The following is a 21,427-nucleotide window of genomic DNA, read 5'->3' on the forward strand; positions in this document are numbered from 1 at the left end:
TTTGTCTGTCCCACTGTCTGTTTGTCTGTCCCACTGTCTGTTTGTCTGTCCCACTGTCTGTTTGTCTGTCCCACTGTCTGTTTGTCTGTCCCACTGTCTGTTTGTCTGTCCCACTGTCTGTTTGTATGTCCCACTGTCTGTCTGTCTGTCTGTCCCTCTGTCTGTTTGTATGTCCCACTGTCTGTTTGTCTGTCCCCCTGTCTGTTTGTCTGTCCCACTGTCTGTTTGTATGTCCCACTGTCTGTTTGTCTGTCCCACTGTCTGTTTGTCTGTCCCACTGTCTGTTTGTCTGTCCCACTGTCTGTTTGTTGTCCCACTGTCTGTTTGTATGTCCCCTGTCTGTTTGTATGTCCCACTGTCTGTTTGTATGTCCCACTGTCTGTTTGTCTGTCCCACTGTCTGTTTGTCTGTCCCACTGTCTGTTTGTCTGTCCCACTGTCTGTTTGTCTGTCCCACTGTCTGTTTGTCTGTCCCACTGTCTGTTTGTCTGTCCCACTGTCTGTTTGTCTGTCCCACTGTCTGTTTGTCTGTCCCACTGTCTGTTTGTCTGTCCCACTGTCTGTTTGTCTGTCCCACTGTCTGTTTGTCTGTCCCCCTGTCTGTTTGTCTGTCCCACTGTCTGTTTGTCTGTCCCACTGTCTGTTTGTCTGTCCCACTGTCTGTTTGTATGTCCCACTGTCTGTTTGTCTGTCCCACTGTCTGTTTGTCTGTCCCACTGTCTGTTTGTCTGTCCCACTGTCTGTTTGTCTGTCCCCCTGTCTGTTTGTCTGTCCCACTGTCTGTTTGTCTGTCCCCCTGTCTGTTTGTCTGTCCCACTGTCTGTTTGTCTGTCCCCCTGTCTGTTTGTCTGTCCCACTGTCTGTCTGTCTGTCCCACTGTCTGTTTGTATGTCCCACTGTCTGTCTGTCTGTCCCACTGTCTGTTTGTCTGTCCCACTGTCTGTTTGTCTGTCCCCCTGTCTGTTTGTCTGTCCCACTGTCTGTTTGTCTGTCCCCCTGTCTGTTTGTATGTCCCCCTGTCTGTTTGTCTGTCCCACTGTCTGTTTGTATGTCCCCCTGTCTGTTTGTCTGTCCCCCTGTCTGTTTGTATGTCCCACTGTCTGTTTGTCTGTCCCACTGTCTGTTTGTATGTCCCACTGTCTGTTTGTATGTCCCACTGTCTGTTTGTATGTCCCACTGTCTGTTTGTCTGTCCCACTGTCTGTTTGTCTGTCCCACTGTCTGTTTGTCTGTCCCACTGTCTGTTTGTCTGTCTGTCTGTCCCCCTGTCTGTTTGTCTGTCCCACTGTCTGTTTGTCTGTCCCACTGTCTGTTTGTCTGTCCCACTGTCTGTTTGTATGTCCCACTGTCTGTTTGTCTGTCCCACTGTCTGTTTGTCTGTCCCACTGTCTGTTTGTTGTCTGTCCACTGTCTGTTTGTCTGTCCCACTGTCTGTTTGTCTGTCCCACTGTCTGTTTGTCTGTCCCACTGTCTGTTTGTATGTCCCACTGTCTGTTTGTCTGTCCCACTGTCTGTTTGTCTGTCCCACTGTCTGTTTGTATGTCCCACTGTCTGTTTGTCTGTCCCACTGCCTGTTGTTGTCCCACTGTCTGTTGTCTGTCCCACTGTCTGTTTGTCTGTCCCACTGTCTGTTTGTCTGTCCCACTGTCTGTTTGTTCCACTGTCTGTTTGTCTGTCCCCTGTCTGTTTGTCTGTCCCACTGTCTGTTGTCTGTCCCACTGTCTGTTTGTATGTCCCACTGTCTGTCCCACTGTCTGTTTGTTGTCCCTCTGTCTGTTTGTCTGTCCCACTGTCTGTTTGTATGTCCCACTGTCTGTTTGTCTGTCCCACTGTCTGTTTGTCTGTCCCACTGTCTGTTTGTATGTCCCACTGTCTGTTTGTCTGTCCCACTGTCTGTTTGTCTGTCCCACTGTCTGTTTGTCTGTCCCACTGTCTGTTTGTCTGTCCCACTGTCTGTTTGTCTGTCCCACTGTCTGTTTGTATGTCCCACTGTCTGTTTGTCTGTCCCACTGTCTGTTTGTATGTCCCACTGTCTGTTTGTCTGTCCCACTGTCTGTTTGTCTGTCCCACTGTCTGTTTGTCTGTCCCACTGTCTGTTTGTATGTCCCACTGTCTGTTTGTCTGTCCCACTGTCTGTTTGTATGTCCCACTGTCTGTTTGTCTGTCCCACTGTCTGTTTGTCTGTCCCACTGTCTGTTTGTCTGTCCCACTGTCTGTTTGTCTGTCCCACTGTCTGTTTGTCTGTCCCACTGTCTGTTTGTCTGTCCCACTGTCTGTTTGTCTGTCCCACTGTCTGTTTGTCTGTCCCACTGTCTGTTTGTATGTCCCACTGTCTGTTTGTCTGTCCCACTGTCTGTTTGTATGTCCCACTGTCTGTTTGTCTGTCCCACTGTCTGTTTGTATGTCCCACTGTCTGTTTGTCTGTCCCTCTGTCTGTTTGTCTGTCCCACTGTCTGTTTGTATGTCCCACTGTCTGTTTGTATGTCCCACTGTCTGTCTGTCTGTCCCACTGTCTGTTTGTCTGTCCCACTGTCTGTTTGTATGTCCCACTGTCTGTTTGTATGTCCCACTGTCTGTCTGTCTGTCCCACTGTCTGTTTGTATGTCCCACTGTCTGTTTGTCTGTCCCACTGTCTGTTTGTCTGTCCCACTGTCTGTTTGTCTGTCCCACTGTCTGTTTGTATGTCCCACTGTCTGTTTGTCTGTCCCACTGTCTGTTTGTCTGTCCCACTGTCTGTTTGTATGTCCCACTGTCTGTTTGTCTGTCCCACTGTCTGTTTGTCTGTCCCACTGTCTGTTTGTCTGTCCCACTGTCTGTGTGTCTGTCCCACTGTCTGTTTGTATGTCCCACTGTCTGTTTGTCTGTCCCACTGTCTGTTTGTATGTCCCACTGTCTGTTTGTATGTCCCACTGTCTGTTTGTATGTCCCACTGTCTGTTTGTATGTCCCACTGTCTGTTTGTCTGTCCCACTGTCTGTTTGTATGTCCCACTGTCTGTTTGTCTGTCCCACTGTCTGTTTGTATGTCCCACTGTCTGTTTGTATGTCCCACTGTCTGTTTGTCTGTCCCACTGTCTGTTTGTCTGTCCCACTGTCTGTTTGTATGTCCCACTGTCTGTTTGTCTGTCCCACTGTCTGTTTGTCGACACTTTTATTGGAAATGAGCTGCTAACCTCTCTCCACACACACACTGATGGAGAGAAGAAAGCTGAAAAGTGACAAAGCAAGGGATGAGAAGGAGAAAAGGAGAAGAAAAGTATCAGAAAGATAGAAAATGAAATGGTGAGGGAGGCTGAGGGGCCGACAGAGGAAATACAGAGGCCGGGAGGAGTGGAGAAAGTATTTCTGTCGGTTTGCCAGGGAGGTGCTGCCGACACACCAACTGCATGACCACAGAGGGCTCATGGGAATTCTAATCCCAGAGGCACTGCACAGTCCCATTTTACTGTAAATGTGTGAGTTATGACATCATAAAGCTATTCTCATATGACCTTATCACCTCCCCACTGCATCAACGAGTCGGGACATCGCTGGTGGGAATTCTCAATATGCAACAAGACTGTGAATGTGCTATATTTACTGATGTTTACTTTGTGAGATCAGTATTAAATGATCATTTTCATTTATACTGTATATATATATATAAGATTATAGACAATTTAAAGTTGACCCTGTGTATCCGTGTGTGTGATTTTCTCTGCACAGGGTGGAAACCAACATATTTACCAGCCTGTAGGGAAACCAGGTGAGTGAACACAGACAAACATACTAAAAAAACTCAAGTATTAGCAGCAATATGTATTTAACATATAATTTTTTTTTACGGATTTGCCTTTAATGTCCTGTAGCTACTGTGTTATATTATTGATGTATTATTATTGCATGAAGATCTACCTAAACCTGCTGCAACAGTTGACTGATGCTTACAACTTATCTCAATCCTGATTTTATATATTTACGTGTTTATGAAATAATAGTAAAAGTGCCGTAAACTCTATAGTGTACAGTACATGAAGTATCTCTGAGCAGACTCCATACTACACACACATCATACCTTCATACTCCTCTTTTTAAGAACATGTGGCTCCTCCGAAGAAACCGCCCCGCCCGGGAGCTCCTGGTCACCTAGGCAACCTGGCAAGTCTTTGCCCTATTGACAGCTACAACGAGGGGGTGAAGGTATATTAATACACACAACAACAACAACAACAACAAACACAATGATAGCTTTAAACAAAGAATCTCCTACAAATTAGAAATGAGCAGATGTAGCTGATAAGGATCTTTCCTGTGAACACGATTATTTCTCGCTGCTCTTGTTTAGCCTCTTTCCCATCCCAGCATATTGTATTGGAGGTGACGTCACGATTTGGCATTTTGCTGATGGGTTGCATGCTGTGCCTCGCCTCGCCGGTGGTTGGCTTGGGCCTAATGTTCTGTCCCTCTTCTCTCCCCCTTCACTCTTCCTCCCCCTCTCTCATTAACCTCCATCCATATCTTCCCCTTTTACTTCCTGCCATCTTCTCATCCCTCATTTGGCTTTTCTGACCTTGTACTCTGCATCCATCAATCTGTCAAACCCTTGCCCCTCTCATCACACCCTGCTGCACACCCCAACCCCCTTCAATCTCCTCCCTGTCACATCCACATCCACCCAACCACACCTCCCTCCCATCTCCTCAACCTCCCCATAGCCGTGGAGGGTAAGCTGATCTTTGTGTTTGTCCGTCATCGCTGTAGTTGGATGATAGTTCCTAGTATGTTCATGTATAGAGAAGCTTCATGAAGCTTTCTGAGTTGTGGTTAAAAAGGTTATTTTCTTTACCAGAGGCAAAACAAAATATCACCGTTGGCACGGAAGTTAATTTTTGACCTGGCGACCGTGTTTGTGACACAATAATCTCATCTGGGGGTTTCGCATTCATCTCGTGGTCATCGGCGAAGATGGTGGAGACTGTGAGACGCGGTTGAAGCTCCAGCAGGATTATTTTGTCGCAGATGAAACATTGTTAGCTTGTCCCACCATATATTCAAGACAATATATACTCCTAATACGGTGTTAATAAATTGTAGCAGCAGTGCTGTGAATTATATCCCTGGTAAAGAAAAATAAAATGCAAAATTAATAGTAGTGCTTTTGTTAGAGCAATAGAAGCAATGTAGCCTGATCACTGGATGTCTTCCACGGCGTCTTTAGATGATAATATAGTGAAATTAATGTTGTTAAACTTGCTCAATTTGAAATTCCGAGCATCTCTGGAGCCTCCACACTGACACTGAGATGGCAGCTAAACGACAGAGCAAACTGTTAATAACCTGGGGGGGGGGGGGGGGCTAGGCCTCGAATATACGTTGGACGCCTGGACATGAGCTAGCATGGGATTGTGGCAAGGAAGCCTCTTGATCTATATTACTCTGCGTGGGATTCTCTTTGTAGTTGGAACATGTTGGATGTGCACAGACGGCCGCACAGAATCCAGATGCTGTGATTCCCCTTCGGCCATGCTTTATTAATGCTCCGAATGCCGTATAAAGAACTTGTAAAGTAGGTCCAATTATCAACTGGTGAAATAAATCTACATTCATTTGACGTCCTGTTATCTTCACGGGAGAAGCTGCGTTTTAGCTGTTTGGCCATAACTCAAGGACATAAACCTCTTTCTCATTCACGAGCCTAATTGATTTCACAAAAAATCATAATTCATTCATTTAAATCGAGCTCTCTTCTGGGGCATTTGCTTTTTTTTCTCTTGCTTTTTTTCTCAAAGAAGAAGGGATCACTTCACACAGCAGCTCATTATCTTATCCATTAATTAAAATTAAAGTAAAGGTACAGTTAGCAGACCAGAGGAAGAGAGAGAAAAGAAGAAAAAAGAAGAAACTCTTCACATTCAGCAGGTATAAAGAGTTCATTGGTTCACCTCTGCGACCCTTTGACGTGACACTAACTCATATGTTGTAACCTCTAACGTGGACCGGTCACTAGAAAGCTGTCCCTGTCTGTCCGTCACCGCACTGTACTAACAGCTCTCCACTCCTGTCACAGGAGAAAACTCACACTAGCTCGTATGTTGGTAGAAATGCATGTAGACAGAAATAACATCTGACTGAGCGAGAGTGAGTGAATCTAGTCCAACGCTGCCCCCTAGTGGGGACTCGCATTATAATTTCTAAAAGGAAATCTTGTGTGAAATGTATGTTCTCGTGACTCGTTGTAACGCTCATGCTTCCCTTGGTGGTGCAGCTGCAGCCTCAGGAGATCAGCCCGCCCCCCACGGCCAACCTGGACCGCTCCAACGACAAAGTGTACGAGAACGTGACGGGATTGGTCAAAGCCGTGATCGAGATGTCCAACCGGATCCAGCCTGCAGCCCCGGAGGAGTACGTCCCCATGGTCAAGGTAGGGTCAACGACCACTTCCAGACGGCACAGCTCGGCTTCTCATGAAAGATTCATCATCGACACGTTTAAATGTGCTTATTAACTGAAGACTGACGTAACAATCTGTGTGTGTGTGTGTGTGTGTGTGTGTGTGTGTGTGTGTAGGAGGTCGGTCTTGCACTGAGGACTCTGCTAGCGACTGTGGACGAGACGCTTCCTGTTCTGCCAGCTAGCACACACAGAGAGGTGAGCACGCACACACGGCACGCGCGCACGCACAGTTAAACATTTGTTATAATAGAACTGTACTGTAACTAGTGGGTTGAATGTGAGTCAAATCACTGAAAAACAATCTTGCTCATGATGATATATTATTTTTCTGTCGTTGGAAGTTTATTAAAAACAAATAGCTTCATCCATGCAAACTTGTAGACACGAGCTATAAACCATAAGCTTTAACACATTGTGGCTTTCTTTCACTCAGGCCAGCTGTTGTATTGAGAAGTGAATGATGTCATTTGACGCCCTGCATGTTCACGACAAGAAAAACAAACATTGTTATCAGAGCAGAACTATTCCACAGGGACTAAAAGGACGGCCGAGTCATTATGGTTATCGTTCTGTTTGCCTCATCACAGATCGAGATGGCCCAAAAGCTGTTGAATTCAGATCTGGCCGAGTTAATAGCAAAGATGAAACTGGCCCAGCAGTACGTCATGACGAGGTAGGCGCCAATATGACGGATACGCTTCACTGCGAGGATTCTCCGCCGCGGTGTTGGTGACGGTTTTCTTTGTTCTCGGCAGTTTACAAAAGGACTACAAGAAGCAGATGTTGATGGCGGCTCACGCCCTCGCAGTCGACGCCAAGAACCTGCTGGATGTCATCGACCAATCGCGACTCAAGATGATCCGCCCGCATTAGTGTCGCCGTGGAGCGTGTGCAGTAGCTCGTAGCCAATCAGAAGAGAAGAGGACTCGCGGATCAGTGACGGACAGACGGACGAGCACGTGAGCTGATGGACAGCGGACTGAAACAATGAGCCCCTCCTCTCCTCCAGACATTCATCGTTTCTTTGTTGCTCCGGCGACGGTCATGTTTTGATCAATATTGTGATGCTTTGTACTTCTGTCGCATCATTTGCTTTTGTATCTCGAGAAAAACGCTTTTGTCCTCCATCCCGTATCCTCAAAGATGAGGTTATTTCCTCTTTCTTTTTTTTCTTCTTTTTTTCTCATTCGTCACTACTTTTTAAACTTTGAAGAAAGTGAATCACACGAAGGTTTCGGAGGCTCGAAGGACTGCGGAGATATTTTGGTGTTTGGACGCATCGAAATGTGCCACTTACACCCGACTGACAGTCGTAAGCAGGAAGTAACAACTGGAACTGAAGAGCCAGGATGAGGAGGAGGAGGATAATGAAGATGATATGATAACGTTGCTGTTTAAACATGCTTTTATATCATTATTAATTATTACTATTACTATTTTCAGCCTTGACTCTTACAGTACGTCTGTGTCCGGTCTTCTTCTTGAAAATTCAATGGGCAAAAATAAGTGATTGATAGCTGCTCATAAATAGTTTCATCTCTTGTTTCTCCTTCTCTCTAGACCTCGATCTCAGGCACCGAGAGATGAAATGAAATGAAATATGAAATCTGTATTTTGAAGAACAAAGTAAATGTCACAGGCCACTTTTTAAGTTAACTCGCATAGTAAATATACATAGAGGCTATATTTTTAACATGTTCCTGAGGTATGAATTGTTCGTGAAGAAGGGAGAAGGATGAACAGAGGGGGGGAAGGGCGTGTTTCAGTTACAATGGTGGTCCTAATTATGTACAGGAGGTGCCAAATGTTCTGCAATGACACACAAAAAAGGATTATTTCACTCAAATTATGGTTTTATTCAATAATTCCCCATGTTTAGCAGCAGCTCACCTGTCATTGCTGCAGACGGTTCGACAAACATGTCAAACGCACGGCTTCTTTATTGCTCGTGTTGAGCATTGAAGCCAAATGCTGATGTTGCATCAGTGACGCCGTCGTCGTGGGTTACTCCTGTCCTCTGACTCGTCACATGACGCAGGGCAAGCTCTCAGCGACGCCCTCGTTGGCAAATTTCCCTCACTTTCAGGAATTGGATTTTCAGGGACATTGAAATACTTTTGGGGGGTAAAAAGCGAAAGTAATATTGAGAGGAGGGGTTGGTGGCCTCGATGGAGCACAGGTTCATCGGGTCCATCGTGTGAAGTGTTCATCCCCAACATGATTTGCTTTTATCAGTCCTTCTACCTCCCTCCACTGGAGTTATTTATACTTTCATTCCCCTTCTGCTCTGCCACCCCCACTCCTGTTCTCCCTGTTACCTCCCTCCTTCAGCCTCATATTGCTCTCCTCCCTCTGATTCTCTCCATTCCCTCTCTCCTGAGGTGAGCAACATTCTCAGGAAGGAGTCACATGTACAGTTGCTGAACCAAGCAAATAAAAACACTGTTATCATTGAGAGAGCGTGTGTGGGTGTGTGTCAAAACAAATAATACTTTGTAGGGTACATTTTATATAAATAAAGAAGGCAGGACCAACAGTGCTCAATAAGCACAGTAGGAGAAAGACATGCTCAAGCCCGTGGACGAAGACGATGATGAAGACGATGCTGCTCGAGTTCACAACTTGTGGAAGGACCCAAACGGCACGCTGCAGCCACCGAGGGAGATCCCTTATCTCACCGTATGTAAAGCACCGCCGCAAGTTGTTCATCATCGGCTCCTCTTTAAACACCGGCCCGGAGAAAGTGCAAGAGAGGCTAAAACTCTGGCCCTCTGACGGGCAGGGAGACTCCCAGCCGGCCGGTTTCACCCGGCCGCCGGTTCAGAACCTGAAAATAGTTCAAAACATCAACGAGAAGACGCGGACAAAATGTCTTTGCTGCAGCGAGTTATGAGACTGATGGCTCTCTCCTCCACTTCTTCGGTCAGCAATGGAGTACGTCTCCATTGCTCCACTAAAGGTTTTAAAGGTGGTCTGACAAACTCCAAACTGGGATCTTCTTGGGGTTCTTCAGTGCAGGACAGCGTAGTGGGGCTTCTCACTGGGTCGAGCTGGTCCGCCTCTGACCGCTGTGCAGCTGTCCCCAACAGTCCTTTTGGCTGAGGATGGTTCCTAACAGGGAAATGACCCGGAAGTATCGACGTGGCCTCCATGGTGAGAGCTGTTCATAAAGATGTTAATACGAGCTGCTTCAGTGCTTCCTTTCTTTGCTCCTTTTAGGAAAGGAAACACCGGATCAGAGGAAAGAAGATGATGCCACTAGCACCATTTAAAGTGACGCACCATTGAGCCGTTGATTAAAAACAAACTGCATGTTTAACATTTATTTGCACAGTTAGAAACTAATGATTTATGTTGATGAATATAAATAGGCCGTGTCGAACCTTTCGTTTAATTTTCTATGTATTTATTTCATTTGAACGTCGCATCATAACTATGTAGTTTAGTGAAAGATGAATACTGAATGGTTTTCTTTTCATAACTGCATGAATCCTCCTTCACATCACTAAAGGACAAGTATGTAAGGCATGTATATGTATTTAACGTTGTATGTCGCATTACTCTGTTTTTGTGTCATACATGCATTGTACTAACCAGTGGTGGGCCGTAGGAAGGGGTTCGTTCGCCACTTTCAAAGTTCCAACTAGGAGCGCTACCGACGGCTCAGGCTCCGAGAAGCTCTGCACAGTGTGTGGGCGAGTGAACAGCGGAATATTCTACATGTTTCAGACGTTGACCGGGTGGAAGAGGCTTTTCAAAGAGTTTGAGCGGTACTCCAACCACAAAAGACCCGACTGCAAAAGAATAGACCTGCAACCCATTTGCAAACAAACCCACCCGGTGAATCGAGCCCGTCCGAGCTAGAAGAAAATGTGTTCCAGATGCAAATGACGGTGGCCTTAAGGGACATTTCACACAACAACTCTGCCGGTGTTCTAATGGCAGCGACCAGAACTCGGTTAGGAGCAGCGGACCAATCACACGTCTGTGTCGCCGTCTCCATGAGCGGCTCGTTGCAGGTAAACAAGCGCACGGCTCACACTAATTCGGCGTAATGATGAGTTGTAGTTTTTGCACATTATGCCCTTCGTATAATTGTATGACGTCATATTTATTACGTCATTTATATTGCCGGTCCGTGGCTCAAAAAAGGTTGGGGACCGCTGGTTTATGGTATACTTTATGCTTTGGAATTAGCATTGTATGTTTAAATACTAAATGTTCTCACTTTTTCATGTATACACTGAGATTTCACAAATTGTTTGATCATGAAAACTTGGTTTAAAGTCATGGAAAAGTCATAGAAATCCATTGGTATGACAAAATGATTTGACTTTTTTTTTTTTATGTGTTAATTTGCGAAACATTATGTGCAATTCATGGCACAATTCCAACTGAATCAGTTATTTGTCTCTCACCATTGATAATTTTTTTAAGTGGTCCAACAGAATGGGAGGGTCTATTTGAACAGTGATGCAACACTTAGCTTGAGCAAAAAGTTTATTAACAACAAAGTCAGTTACTACAAATCTGAACTGAAAACAGTGATTCGAAGCAGGAAAGTGATTTTCACCAAAGTTGCATTTAGGTTGATTTTTGTAAAAAATGTTGGCCTGTTTGTAGAGTGAGATGGCAGCTGGGAGGAAGGAGCTCCTGGAGAGGATCTGGATCCGTCGATAAACTGAAAGTGCTCGACCGGGAGGACCCTGTTCTCCACCACCATGCACCTAATGGTTCCCAGTTATGAGGTGCCCTTGTCATTTCATAATTTCCTTTTTGATATGTGATATCTCGAATGTTTCATTGATCTCTTCAGGCCAACAGAAATGTTTCATTGATCTCTTCAGGCCAACAGTACCTGACAATACTCTCTGAGCCGGACCTGTTTGTTGCAAAGTAAAAACACAAATGTACCTTTGTAGTTATTTTCAATAGGGTTCTTTATTTTGTTATCGTCGGTGCCTCTTCAGTGTTGGCAAGTTCTCTATGGTCATTTTGAAATAAGCACCCGCAGTGTTATACAAATGATGATAATGATATTAATTAATTAAATTCCCTGTTTCCCCCCTTATATTACAGGCATGTTTTGTTCCCTTGCACCTACATCTGTCTATAATGATGCATAAATTACTTTATGTTCTGGTACGCGATCAGTAAAGATAACAATTGTTTATGAGTATATTTGAATAAAATTGGGAACAATCATACTGCACGTTGCTGGCCGTTTCTCCATTTCATTTATATCAACAGTATATAATAATGAACAGTAATAACAATAAGGCCTTTGAGTCAAATGGAAATCAAAAAGGGAGAATATTTATATATAAAGTGTTATACATTGTCAGATATCAACGATCAGAAAAATTATACAATATAAAGAGACATATTGAGAAGGTTTGTTGAACATGTATATAATTGTGCTACTCAGTAAATAAACAGTAACAATATTGTACATACATGAACATGAACATACAGGATTTTATGCGACAAATGACATTTGAAAGCTTTTAGATGATTATTTCTCGCTCAGCCTGAAGCGTCAGTCTCCTCCTTGATTTCTTGTCGGCAGATGATGCAAACAGCGGATGACAACTTCCTGTCTGGATGACAGCTTCCTGTGTGTGTGTGTGTGAGGAGCTTCCCGAACCCGTCACAGAAGAAGCCGATGGAAACAAACTCCGTCCTCTGTGCTGGTGGGGACGGGACCCTCCTCGTCCTCCTGGCTGGCGGGTGGTGTCGGGGTGGGGGGGCAGCTCGGACCTTATTCACTGGGTCTTGGACTCTCTGGGGTGCTGAGAGGGGTTCAGAGGTCTGCTGGGGGTCTGGGCATCGGGATGGTTGACGCCCACCCTCAGCTTCCCCAAGAGCGAGACAAAAGCCCAGTGGAGTCCTGCCTGTGAGACACAAACACAAGAGATGAATACTTTTGAACTCAACGACACATTGTTGTGTTGAATCTGGCCTCCATTGATGGAATCGTACTACTTCTGTAGTCTTGGAAAGGGATTACTTACTCAGCCCACTGAAAGAAAGACCACCGCCGCTGTGGTCCGTCATCTGGTCCTCATCTGGTCCTCTGGTCCTCCATCCTCCTCATCTAGTCATCTGGTCCTTAACCTGGGTAAAAGAGACTTGGAGACTTTTCTTAACGTTAGTAGTTTTTATCACACATCTGTCTGGTTCAGCCACCTTCACCTAACTCTAAAAATAACCAGAGAGAGTCAAATGAACGCCGGGAACATATCTGATTTATTGCAGAGAATACAAACAGCTCATACTGCAGTCGCACAGAGACCCGACAGCCCGGCACCCCAAACTCTTGCAACACCCCCCACAAAAGCCCCAGAGGAACCCAGGAGAAAGCCTTGTCCAAGTCCACAAAACACATGTGGACTGGTTGGGCAAACTCCCAGGACCCCTCCAGCAGTCTTGCGAGGGTAAAGAGCTGGTCCACTGTTTCACAACCGGGACGGAATCCGCACTGCTCCTCTTGAACCACGAGGACCGCAACCCACAAGGAGACGACGGTCCGTGTACGTAATGTTAGTTTGTTTTTTCGTTTAATTCCAAATACGGAATACGGAAATCACGTGGTTTTTTCGTTTTCCGTTTGAAACCAAAAACGGAATACCACCTCCGTATTTCGTTTCTGCCGTCTGAAACCAAAAACGACAGAACGGAAGTGCTTAAAATGAAAGTCAAAATAAAAGCCAGTGATACATATTCGTATTAACCTTAGAAGAATATTAATTAATCAATATAAAGAATAAATAATTAAACAGGGATATTTTAACGATGCAAACACATAGCAGGGTAACGTTAGAAGAATACTAATTAGTCAATATAAAGAATAAATAATTAAACCTGGATATGTTAGCGACAGTGGTGACGACGGGAAGTTTAATCTTCATGTACACAGCAAGAATCACCTTCTCACTTAATCGTTGCATTGTTTGACGCAACACAGTTCCTAATATAGATTAATCAAAGTAATGTTTCTGTGCAGAGTTGTTGCTGTTATTATATTTATATTTCCACCGCAGAGTAAACAGTTCACCTTTATACCGCTAGATGGCAGAATACCTGTTATTGATACATATGTATTTAATGCCGTTTATTTCCTCTGATATTTATGTTCATGGTTAATTTCCAGCATAGTTGTAAACATCATGTATTTACTTGTTTTATTTGGGTCATTTTGGAACTAAACATTCCTACATGGAAGAGTGAGGATATGATGACCACGAGGCAATACATATTGACAATTGAAAAATAAAGAGACAGTAGTTGATTTTTTCTTATTAAGCAGCCTTCAGTTAGCACCCAGTCACAGCACCACCTGTGCTTCACCTGTAACCTTCATTACATCATCATTACATCAACGGTTAATGGGGACAAGTTTTTTGTTTTATGTTTATATGTATGTGTGTGTATGTATAGTGTGTGTGTGTGCGTAGATGTATATATGTATATATGTGTGTATATGTATGTATATATATGTGTATGTATACGTATGTATGTGTGTATATATATATGTATATATGATTCTTTGAAATACGTTTTTTCGAGAAATCATAGGTTAGGGCACTTATAAGCTCGTTAGCTTCAGCCTCGACCCTTTCGGTCAGCCACTTTCTTCTTTTGTTGAATTATGATTGTTGTATATTTTGCTGATCGAAATAAACTAAATCATCATCAACATGTAACCTGTTCTGTTGTGACTCTGCTGTCAGTGTCTCTACTCCTCTGACTACATCACATCATCATCATGTAGTACGTTGGTCTCCAGAAGGATGGAGCTCTGTGTTGTGTGTGAACATGTTTTGAGGAGTTGACTCCATGAGTTATTGTATCAGACTGAAACATGGAGAGCACAGCTCCTCACATCTCTAAGATGTCTCACATAGTTTATAGTCGTGATTGTTAGGCGTTGTTGTTTAGCCGTATGGCTATATCTCTGCATGTACATTTAGATAAGCCATATTCAGCTCAGAGCCTTCTTTAGTTTAGAGCAACAGGTCATGACCTTGTTTAGCTCAGAGCAACAGCATGTACATTTAGATAAGCCATATTCATTGTATTTGTACACACTTAAAGCTGATTCTGGTGGGGGGGCTTTATGAGTCCTTATACGCCGAAGATCGGAAAGCTACAAACAAATACTTGGAGAGTATTATGGTTCACTAGTTTGGGGTCTCCAAACTAGTTAACCATAATATCCTTTTCTCTTCTTTTTTCCCCTAACATGTAATATTTCTCCAGAGCAGTTGGGCCAACGCCCCTTGCTCTTTCACACCTCAGTGGAGTGGAATTTGATGTGGTGCTTATTTAGCTTCCAAGTCAATTAAGTAGTAATGGAAAAGCTAAGTTTGGTAGTGTAGCACATGCACTGCAAACACATGTTCATAAGAGTAACCACAAATATCACCCATACCTGATGTGATTGATCTTGTTCTGACCAATACATTCAATAACACTGCAGTTGAGGAGAAATTGTCAACGCTGATGTTTTTGTGTGTGTCTAAGTTGTTATTGTCTGTGCTTTTTAATTGGTTCAACTGACGGGATGTTTTTTTCTTTTCTTCAAATGTTGGGGGTTTAAAGGGAGAAATATGTTCTTTTTGAATAAACACTTATGTCTTCAAAGTCTGGCACGAATTTCATTTTTAATCTGTAATGGGAAAGGCTGGACCTGTAACACCAACTATTGATAGTGACACGGTGTTGACCCCCTGCCAGTGTGAGTAAGGCACTGGAAGATGGCTTGTTCAGTGACCTCTGACCTAGGTAACAAACGTACACCCCAAAATATACACACACAAGACGGTTGCAGCCGGTTTAGGGCGGTGAAGCCATGATAACTTCATACATTAGCCACCATTGTATCACTTGTTTCAGGCTCATAAGTCGGTCTCCCCGACAGCCGGATGTCACAGATTTGGACCCAGTGTGAAGATTTCCCACTGGAGGAGGACCCCGATGTGGTTGGGAACCTCGCTTGTTTATGAAGGGCAGCTTAAGGACCCTGACACCCTCAGTTTGGATGTCAATCTGACACCTATTGCTTCACTAAGAACACAGCTGATGTCTGAGCACTACAATCAAACAGCAGGAACAAACATCAATGATAAACAATCTGAGCCAACCTATAAATCACATAATACTAAACACCATTTTGACCTGAGCCTGTAGCAGGTATAAAGCTTCAGTGAAGCTCAGTCAGGACGGTTCATTCATCTGACATTCACTTTTCATTTGGAACAGCTCTTGGAAGGCAAAACTTTGATGATGTAAATCATGCGAGCAGATTAACTGCAGATGGAAGAATCAGAGGAATTGAGATCCAGCAATACAATTCAAATACAGGAATGTAATCCTAATGCAATGCTACCACTAATTCTGAAGGCTTCCTCTTTTAGGGGAGTAGTTAACTTGTGCTTGACATAAAGAATTAGAAAATAGCAAAGATTGTCTTACTTTATATATCTAGAAGTGTGCAGATGTCATTGGATCAGAAATAAGTACATGTGAGGTGTTGCTCTGAGCTAAACCTGTTGCTATTAGCTAAACAAGATCATGACCTGTTGCTCTAAACTAAAGAAGGCTCTGAGCTGAATATGGCTTATCTAAATGTACATGCAGAGATATAGCCATACGGCTAAACACAGGCAACAACGCCTAACAATCACGACTATAAACTGTGAGACATCTTAGAGATGTGAGGAGCTTTGCTCTCCATGTTTCAGTCTGATACAATAACTCATGGAGTCAACTCCTCAAAACATGTTCACACACAACACAGAGCTCCATCCTTCTGGAAACCAAAGTACTACATGATGATGATGTGATGCAGTCAGAGGGCTAAGACAGCAGAGTCACAACAGAACAGGTTACATGTTGATGATGATTTAGTTTATTTCAATCAGCAAAATATACAACAATCATAATTCAACAAAAGAAGAAAGTGGCTGACCGAAAGGGTCGAGGCTGAAGCTAACGAGCTTATAAGTGCCCTAACCTATGATTTCTCGAAAAAACGTATTTCAAAGAATCATATATACGTGTATATATTAGTGCTGTGAAAAATAACGCGTTAACACGTTATGATTAAATTACAGGATTAATTAGGTAATTTTTTTTACCGCATGTGCAGAATGAGCTTCCAATCCGTCTGTTGTTGGTCGTCTCTCCAGCAGCATGTCATTCTGTCTCTAGTGTCGCGTCAACACGACTCAGATCCCCGTCTCGCGCGCCGCAGAGCTCGGATGCCGGCGCACATCGGGACGAAAAAATGTTAATAGTTTCACAGCCCTAATATATAGGCTGTGAAACGAGTAAAAATTTTAATCAGGTTAATCACAGGTCTGTGGATTAATCATGATTAATCACATATATACATTTATACACAGGGGTACACATAACTTGCTCACCAGTGCGCGCGCCGGCATCCGAGCTCTGCGGCGCGCGAGACGGAGATCGGAGTCGTGTTAACGCGACACTAGAGACAGAATGACACGCTGCTGGAGAGACGACCAACAACAGACGGATTGGAAGCTCATTCTGCGCATGCGTTAAATGCGGTAAAAAAACATAACTAATTAATCCTGTAATTTAATTAACACGTTATTTTTCACAGCACTAATATATATATACATATATATACACACATACATACGTATACATATATATACAAACACATATATATACATAAACACACACACATATAAACATAAAACAAAAAACTTGTCCCCATTAACCATTGATGTAATGATGATGTAATGAAGGTTACAGGTGAAGCACAGGTGGTGCTGTGACTGGGTGCTAACTGAAGGCTGCTTAATAAGAAAAAATCAACTACTGTCTCTTTATTTTTCAATTGTCAATATGTATTGCCTCGTGGTCATCATATCCTCACTCTTCCATGTAGGAATGTTTAGTTCCAAAATGACCCAAATAAAACAAGTAAATACATGATGTTTACAACTATGCTGGAAATTAACCATGAACATTAAATATCAGAGGAAATAAACGGCATTAAATACATATGTATCAATAACAGGTATTCTGCCATCTAGCGGTATAAAGGTGAACTGTTTACTCTGCGGTGGAAATATAGTCTCTGCACAGAAACATTACTTTGATTAATCTATATTAGGAACTGTTGCATCAAACAATGCAACGATTAAGTGAGAAGGTGATTCTTGCTGTGTACATGAAGATTAAACTTCCCGTCGTCACCACTGTCGCTAACATATCCAGGTTTAATGATTTATTCTTTATATTGACTAATTAATATTCTTCTAACGTTACCCTGCTATGTGTTTGCATCGTTAAAATATCCCCGTTTAATTCTTTATATTGATTAATTAATATTCTTCTAAGGTTAATACGAATATGTATCACTGGCTTTTATTTTGACTTTCATTTTAAACACTTCCGTTCTGTCGTTTTTGGTTTCAGACGGCAGAAACGAAATACGGAGGTGGTATTCCGTTTTTGGTTTCAAACGGAAAACGAAAAAATCACGTGATTTCCGTATTTGGAATTAAACGAAAAAACAAACTAACATTACGTACACGGACCGACGACCCCCTCCTTCTCCGGGGAAAACTCCCAACATGGCGGCGCTCAGACGAGGGCTTGTAAGTGTTTCTCTGTCTAAATAATACTTACCGAATTTTTTAGGCATCAAATCTGTGGTTGGTTTGTCAAGATTAAGCCTCCTGAAAATAGTGCTCCGACGATTTGATGGTAAAAATATTTCACTGTGAAGAACCGGAGTAAACTCATTCGCAAGAAACATCATAGGTATGTCAAGTTGTTCCAATTCTAAAGTCCCCATAGAGCCAACCACGGTCCAGATGCCCGGATGGGACTTGCTACACTTTACCGAATGCAGAATGCATTTCCCACCAGCATCAGGGAACAATGGCGGAGGAGACAATACACAACTGGAAGGTGAAACTTTGAAATGGTATTTTCTTGAGGTGAGATGTGAGTTGTTGAGGCATCACATCTGGTCGGGTTGTCAAGATTAAGCCTCCATAAAAATGGATCTGAGGTGATGATGTCGTCAGGTGAGCTGCTGTTCTAATTGCAGGATGACCGTACTGCATCCTCCCGTGCCTGGGACTCCAAAGTACACATCTGGGGGCGGAGCTTCTTCAGGATGATCCGCACCAAAACCTCTCCTACAAAATGAAACCTATTGCCAACCCCGCCACACATGAGGGAAGGCTGTCTGGTGCTTTGTCAGTCCTGCCAGACAAAGATTTAAAATCCTGCAGCGAACAGGCTGGGGGTCTCAATCCGAGTCGCTGTCCTCCTCCCACTCCAGTGTGTTCTGTTTGTGGAGGATCCGAGGCCTGAAGTGGAGGGCGGAGATCGTGGTCCTCATCTCAAAACCAGTTCTTGTCTGAACTTGTGAAACATCTTAAGTCTGTCAAGTTGTTCCAATTCTGAAGTTCCCATATAGCCAAAGTGGGCGGAGTCACATCCGAGCCCGGATGTGACTCCGCCCACTTTAACGGTGATGCATCCTAAATGACTTGTCCGTACTTGAGATAGACAAATATCCCAGAATGCTGCCTCCTTAAAATTGTGCTGGGACAATTTGGTGGCGTGATGGTAAAAATGCTTCACATGGAAGAGCCCGAGTAAACTCAAGAGCAGCAGCTGATGTGATGATGTCATCAGGTGAGCTGCTGTTCTAAAGGCAGAATGACCGCACTGCGTCCTCCTGACCATGGGACTCCAAAGTGCACAACGGGGACGGAGCTTCTTCAGGATTGACCGCACCAAAACCTGTGCTGCAGGATGAAACCTATTCCCAACCCCGCCAGACGCGAGGGAAGGCTGTCTGGGGCTTCATCCGTCCTGCCAGACATGAAGGTTTAAGATCCTGCAGCAAGTGGTCGGCCTCAATCCTCGTCGCTGTCCTCATCCGTCCGCCAGTATCTTCGGAAGGTAGCAACGTCCCCGAAGTCCTCTTCTCTGGTCCTCTTGGCGGAGGGTCCAGAGTCCCCGTTGTCCTCTTCTCTGGTCCTCTTCTTCACGGAGAGGCCGGGAGGAGTGGGCGGAGTCTCTTGGCGCGGGAAGAAGGGGGCGGGCGGCAAGGAAGGGGAAGGAAGGAAGGGAAGGGCTCTCATCCTCCTTCGTCCTCCCTCGGCCTCGTGGGCGAGATGGCCTCCTCGTCTGTCCTCTCTGGCTCCCTCTCCCTCGTCGTCATCAAATGGGACCACAGGGCGCCACCAACATGCACCCACCCACACCTCAACCACACCCCATGCCCCCTGCGCAATCGTTCGATTACTGCCGCGATCCGGGGGATGATGAGCGACGGCCAGCCGCGGATGTCGCAGCAGGCAGCTAGAGGGAAGGTCAGGGAAGAAGAGGAAAAATAAATAGTTAAAAATATAAGATTTTAATTTATAAATAAATATAATATTATATATATTAAAGAAAAAAATAATAGAAAAAAAAAACACCACATATCCTAACAACGACAGCATATAAGAGTGCTGAAAAGAGATAAAAGCCTTTTTTAGCAGTTACATCCAACATTTGCAGCTCTGTTTAAACAGATGAGGGAATCAGAATCAAGTAATGCTGCTTCCATGTGACACTTCATGTTAAACTTTAATACATTTTGTAAATATTAAAAACATGTTTCACAAAGATGGACATGTTGACTATATAATAAAGATGTATTCTTTATGGAAATCATAATAATAATAATTATCGTTATTGATAATGTCAGCAGCATTTGCATATGCCCCAAACAACAATGTATTAGTTAATTTAATAATTATTAATTCATAAAGTTTGGGGGCCTTTCACAGCTTTTGGTGGTCAATTAAGCGACAGTTGAGCTCTCGGCAAATACATTTATTCAGGACGTTGGTGTTTGTGAATAAAAAGATGAATAAGACAATCTCCGGTTGTCTTAACTGTAACTGTTTTAATGTGTTGTACGGCAACCTCGAGTGCCTTGAAAGGCGCCTTATAAATACAATGTGTATTATTAATTATAATAATAAATGGTTCGCGATAAACGGCGTGAACGTATTTAATATACATTAAACCACGGCGTCATGACGCACAGTGAAACATGGCGACACAGGAACCTCTTTGGTTTATAACTCATTGTTCTCCCGTTCACGAGGTGCTGGAGGCAGCGCGCGCTCTGCGCTCCCATCAGTTAACGCTACTTAACAGATCGCTCTCTTGTCCCCCGAAAGCAAAGCACCGCAACAACGAGCACAGTGCATTTCAATGTTAAATGTCAAAGAAATCACTTTAATATGCTAAAGTAAAGGAGCAGATGTGTGTACAGTAAGTCCCGTTTCAACGGGCACAACAGAGCAACTCAGGGTCACGTGCATGCAGGTCACGTGACCGCGGAGGCCCCAGCGCTTCACATCGAACAAAATAAATGCACTTTGCAAATTTTACTTGAAAATTCTATATAAACGTTCGAGGCGCCATCTTTTTTCTGTAATTGCCAAGTTAAACTTCGACGTTTTAATGCCTTAAATCCATAATCATAGGGGTTTCGATGCCCTACACTAATAGTCAACACACACCGCACATCTTGAGAAAATGTCAAGACAATCTGCAGCTCAAATATTTTTTTTACACGACGAATCATCGACTGAGGCTCACTTTTCACAAAACATCGTTTTCCCCTCATTGCCAGACAACATTTTAAACCTTAAAACTCAAACAGTTTCACTGATTTCTAAACTAAGAACACTTTTATGGATTTAAGGGGACACATTAATAATATAAATGCTAAATTAAATGTAAAATGGGTCTTACCGTCACAGTTATAGTCCAAATCAAAGCCCAATCCGTTCAGCAGGGGCTCGTCCTCGGTTCTCGGTCGTCGGAGGGCCTCTTTCAGGGTCTCAGGGTCTCTCGTAGTCCGGATCTGGTGTCGTTCGGTTCGCCAACAAGTTTTGTATCCAGCAAAAAGTCTCAAGAAGTTCAAAAGCCTC

General features: G+C 43.7%; 1 protein-coding gene and 1 long non-coding RNA gene across 17 annotated transcripts in view; one reads left to right on the plus strand and one right to left on the minus strand.

The window, feature by feature from the left end:
* The window catches only part of ptk2aa (protein tyrosine kinase 2aa), a 61,537-nt gene extending 52,654 nt beyond the window's left edge, over positions 1-8,883 (plus strand). For all 16 annotated transcript variants that reach the window (XM_056417321.1, XM_056417380.1, XM_056416997.1 and 13 more), the window contains 6 exons: positions 3,702-3,741; positions 4,072-4,175; positions 6,241-6,396; positions 6,543-6,623; positions 7,016-7,101; positions 7,184-8,883. In XM_056417321.1, the coding sequence (XP_056273296.1) occupies positions 3,702-3,741; positions 4,072-4,175; positions 6,241-6,396; positions 6,543-6,623; positions 7,016-7,101; positions 7,184-7,301 (585 nt within the window). In that variant the 3' untranslated portion in view covers positions 7,302-8,883. The remainder of the gene's footprint in view (positions 1-3,701; positions 3,742-4,071; positions 4,176-6,240; positions 6,397-6,542; positions 6,624-7,015; positions 7,102-7,183) is intronic.
* A 2,841-nt stretch (positions 8,884-11,724) lies between these two features.
* LOC130195256 (uncharacterized) lies at positions 11,725-13,312 on the minus strand. Its single transcript, XR_008832036.1, has 2 exons — positions 12,443-13,312; positions 11,725-12,322 (listed from the first exon to the last, which is right to left on the minus strand). It is a non-coding gene; the product is annotated as an uncharacterized LOC130195256 (long non-coding RNA).
* Between the last annotated feature and the right edge of the window lie 8,115 nt (positions 13,313-21,427).

Source organism: Pseudoliparis swirei, chromosome 1 (genome assembly GCF_029220125.1).
Source record: "Pseudoliparis swirei isolate HS2019 ecotype Mariana Trench chromosome 1, NWPU_hadal_v1, whole genome shotgun sequence".
In the NCBI taxonomy this organism is placed as follows: domain Eukaryota; kingdom Metazoa; phylum Chordata; class Actinopteri; order Perciformes; family Liparidae; genus Pseudoliparis; species Pseudoliparis swirei.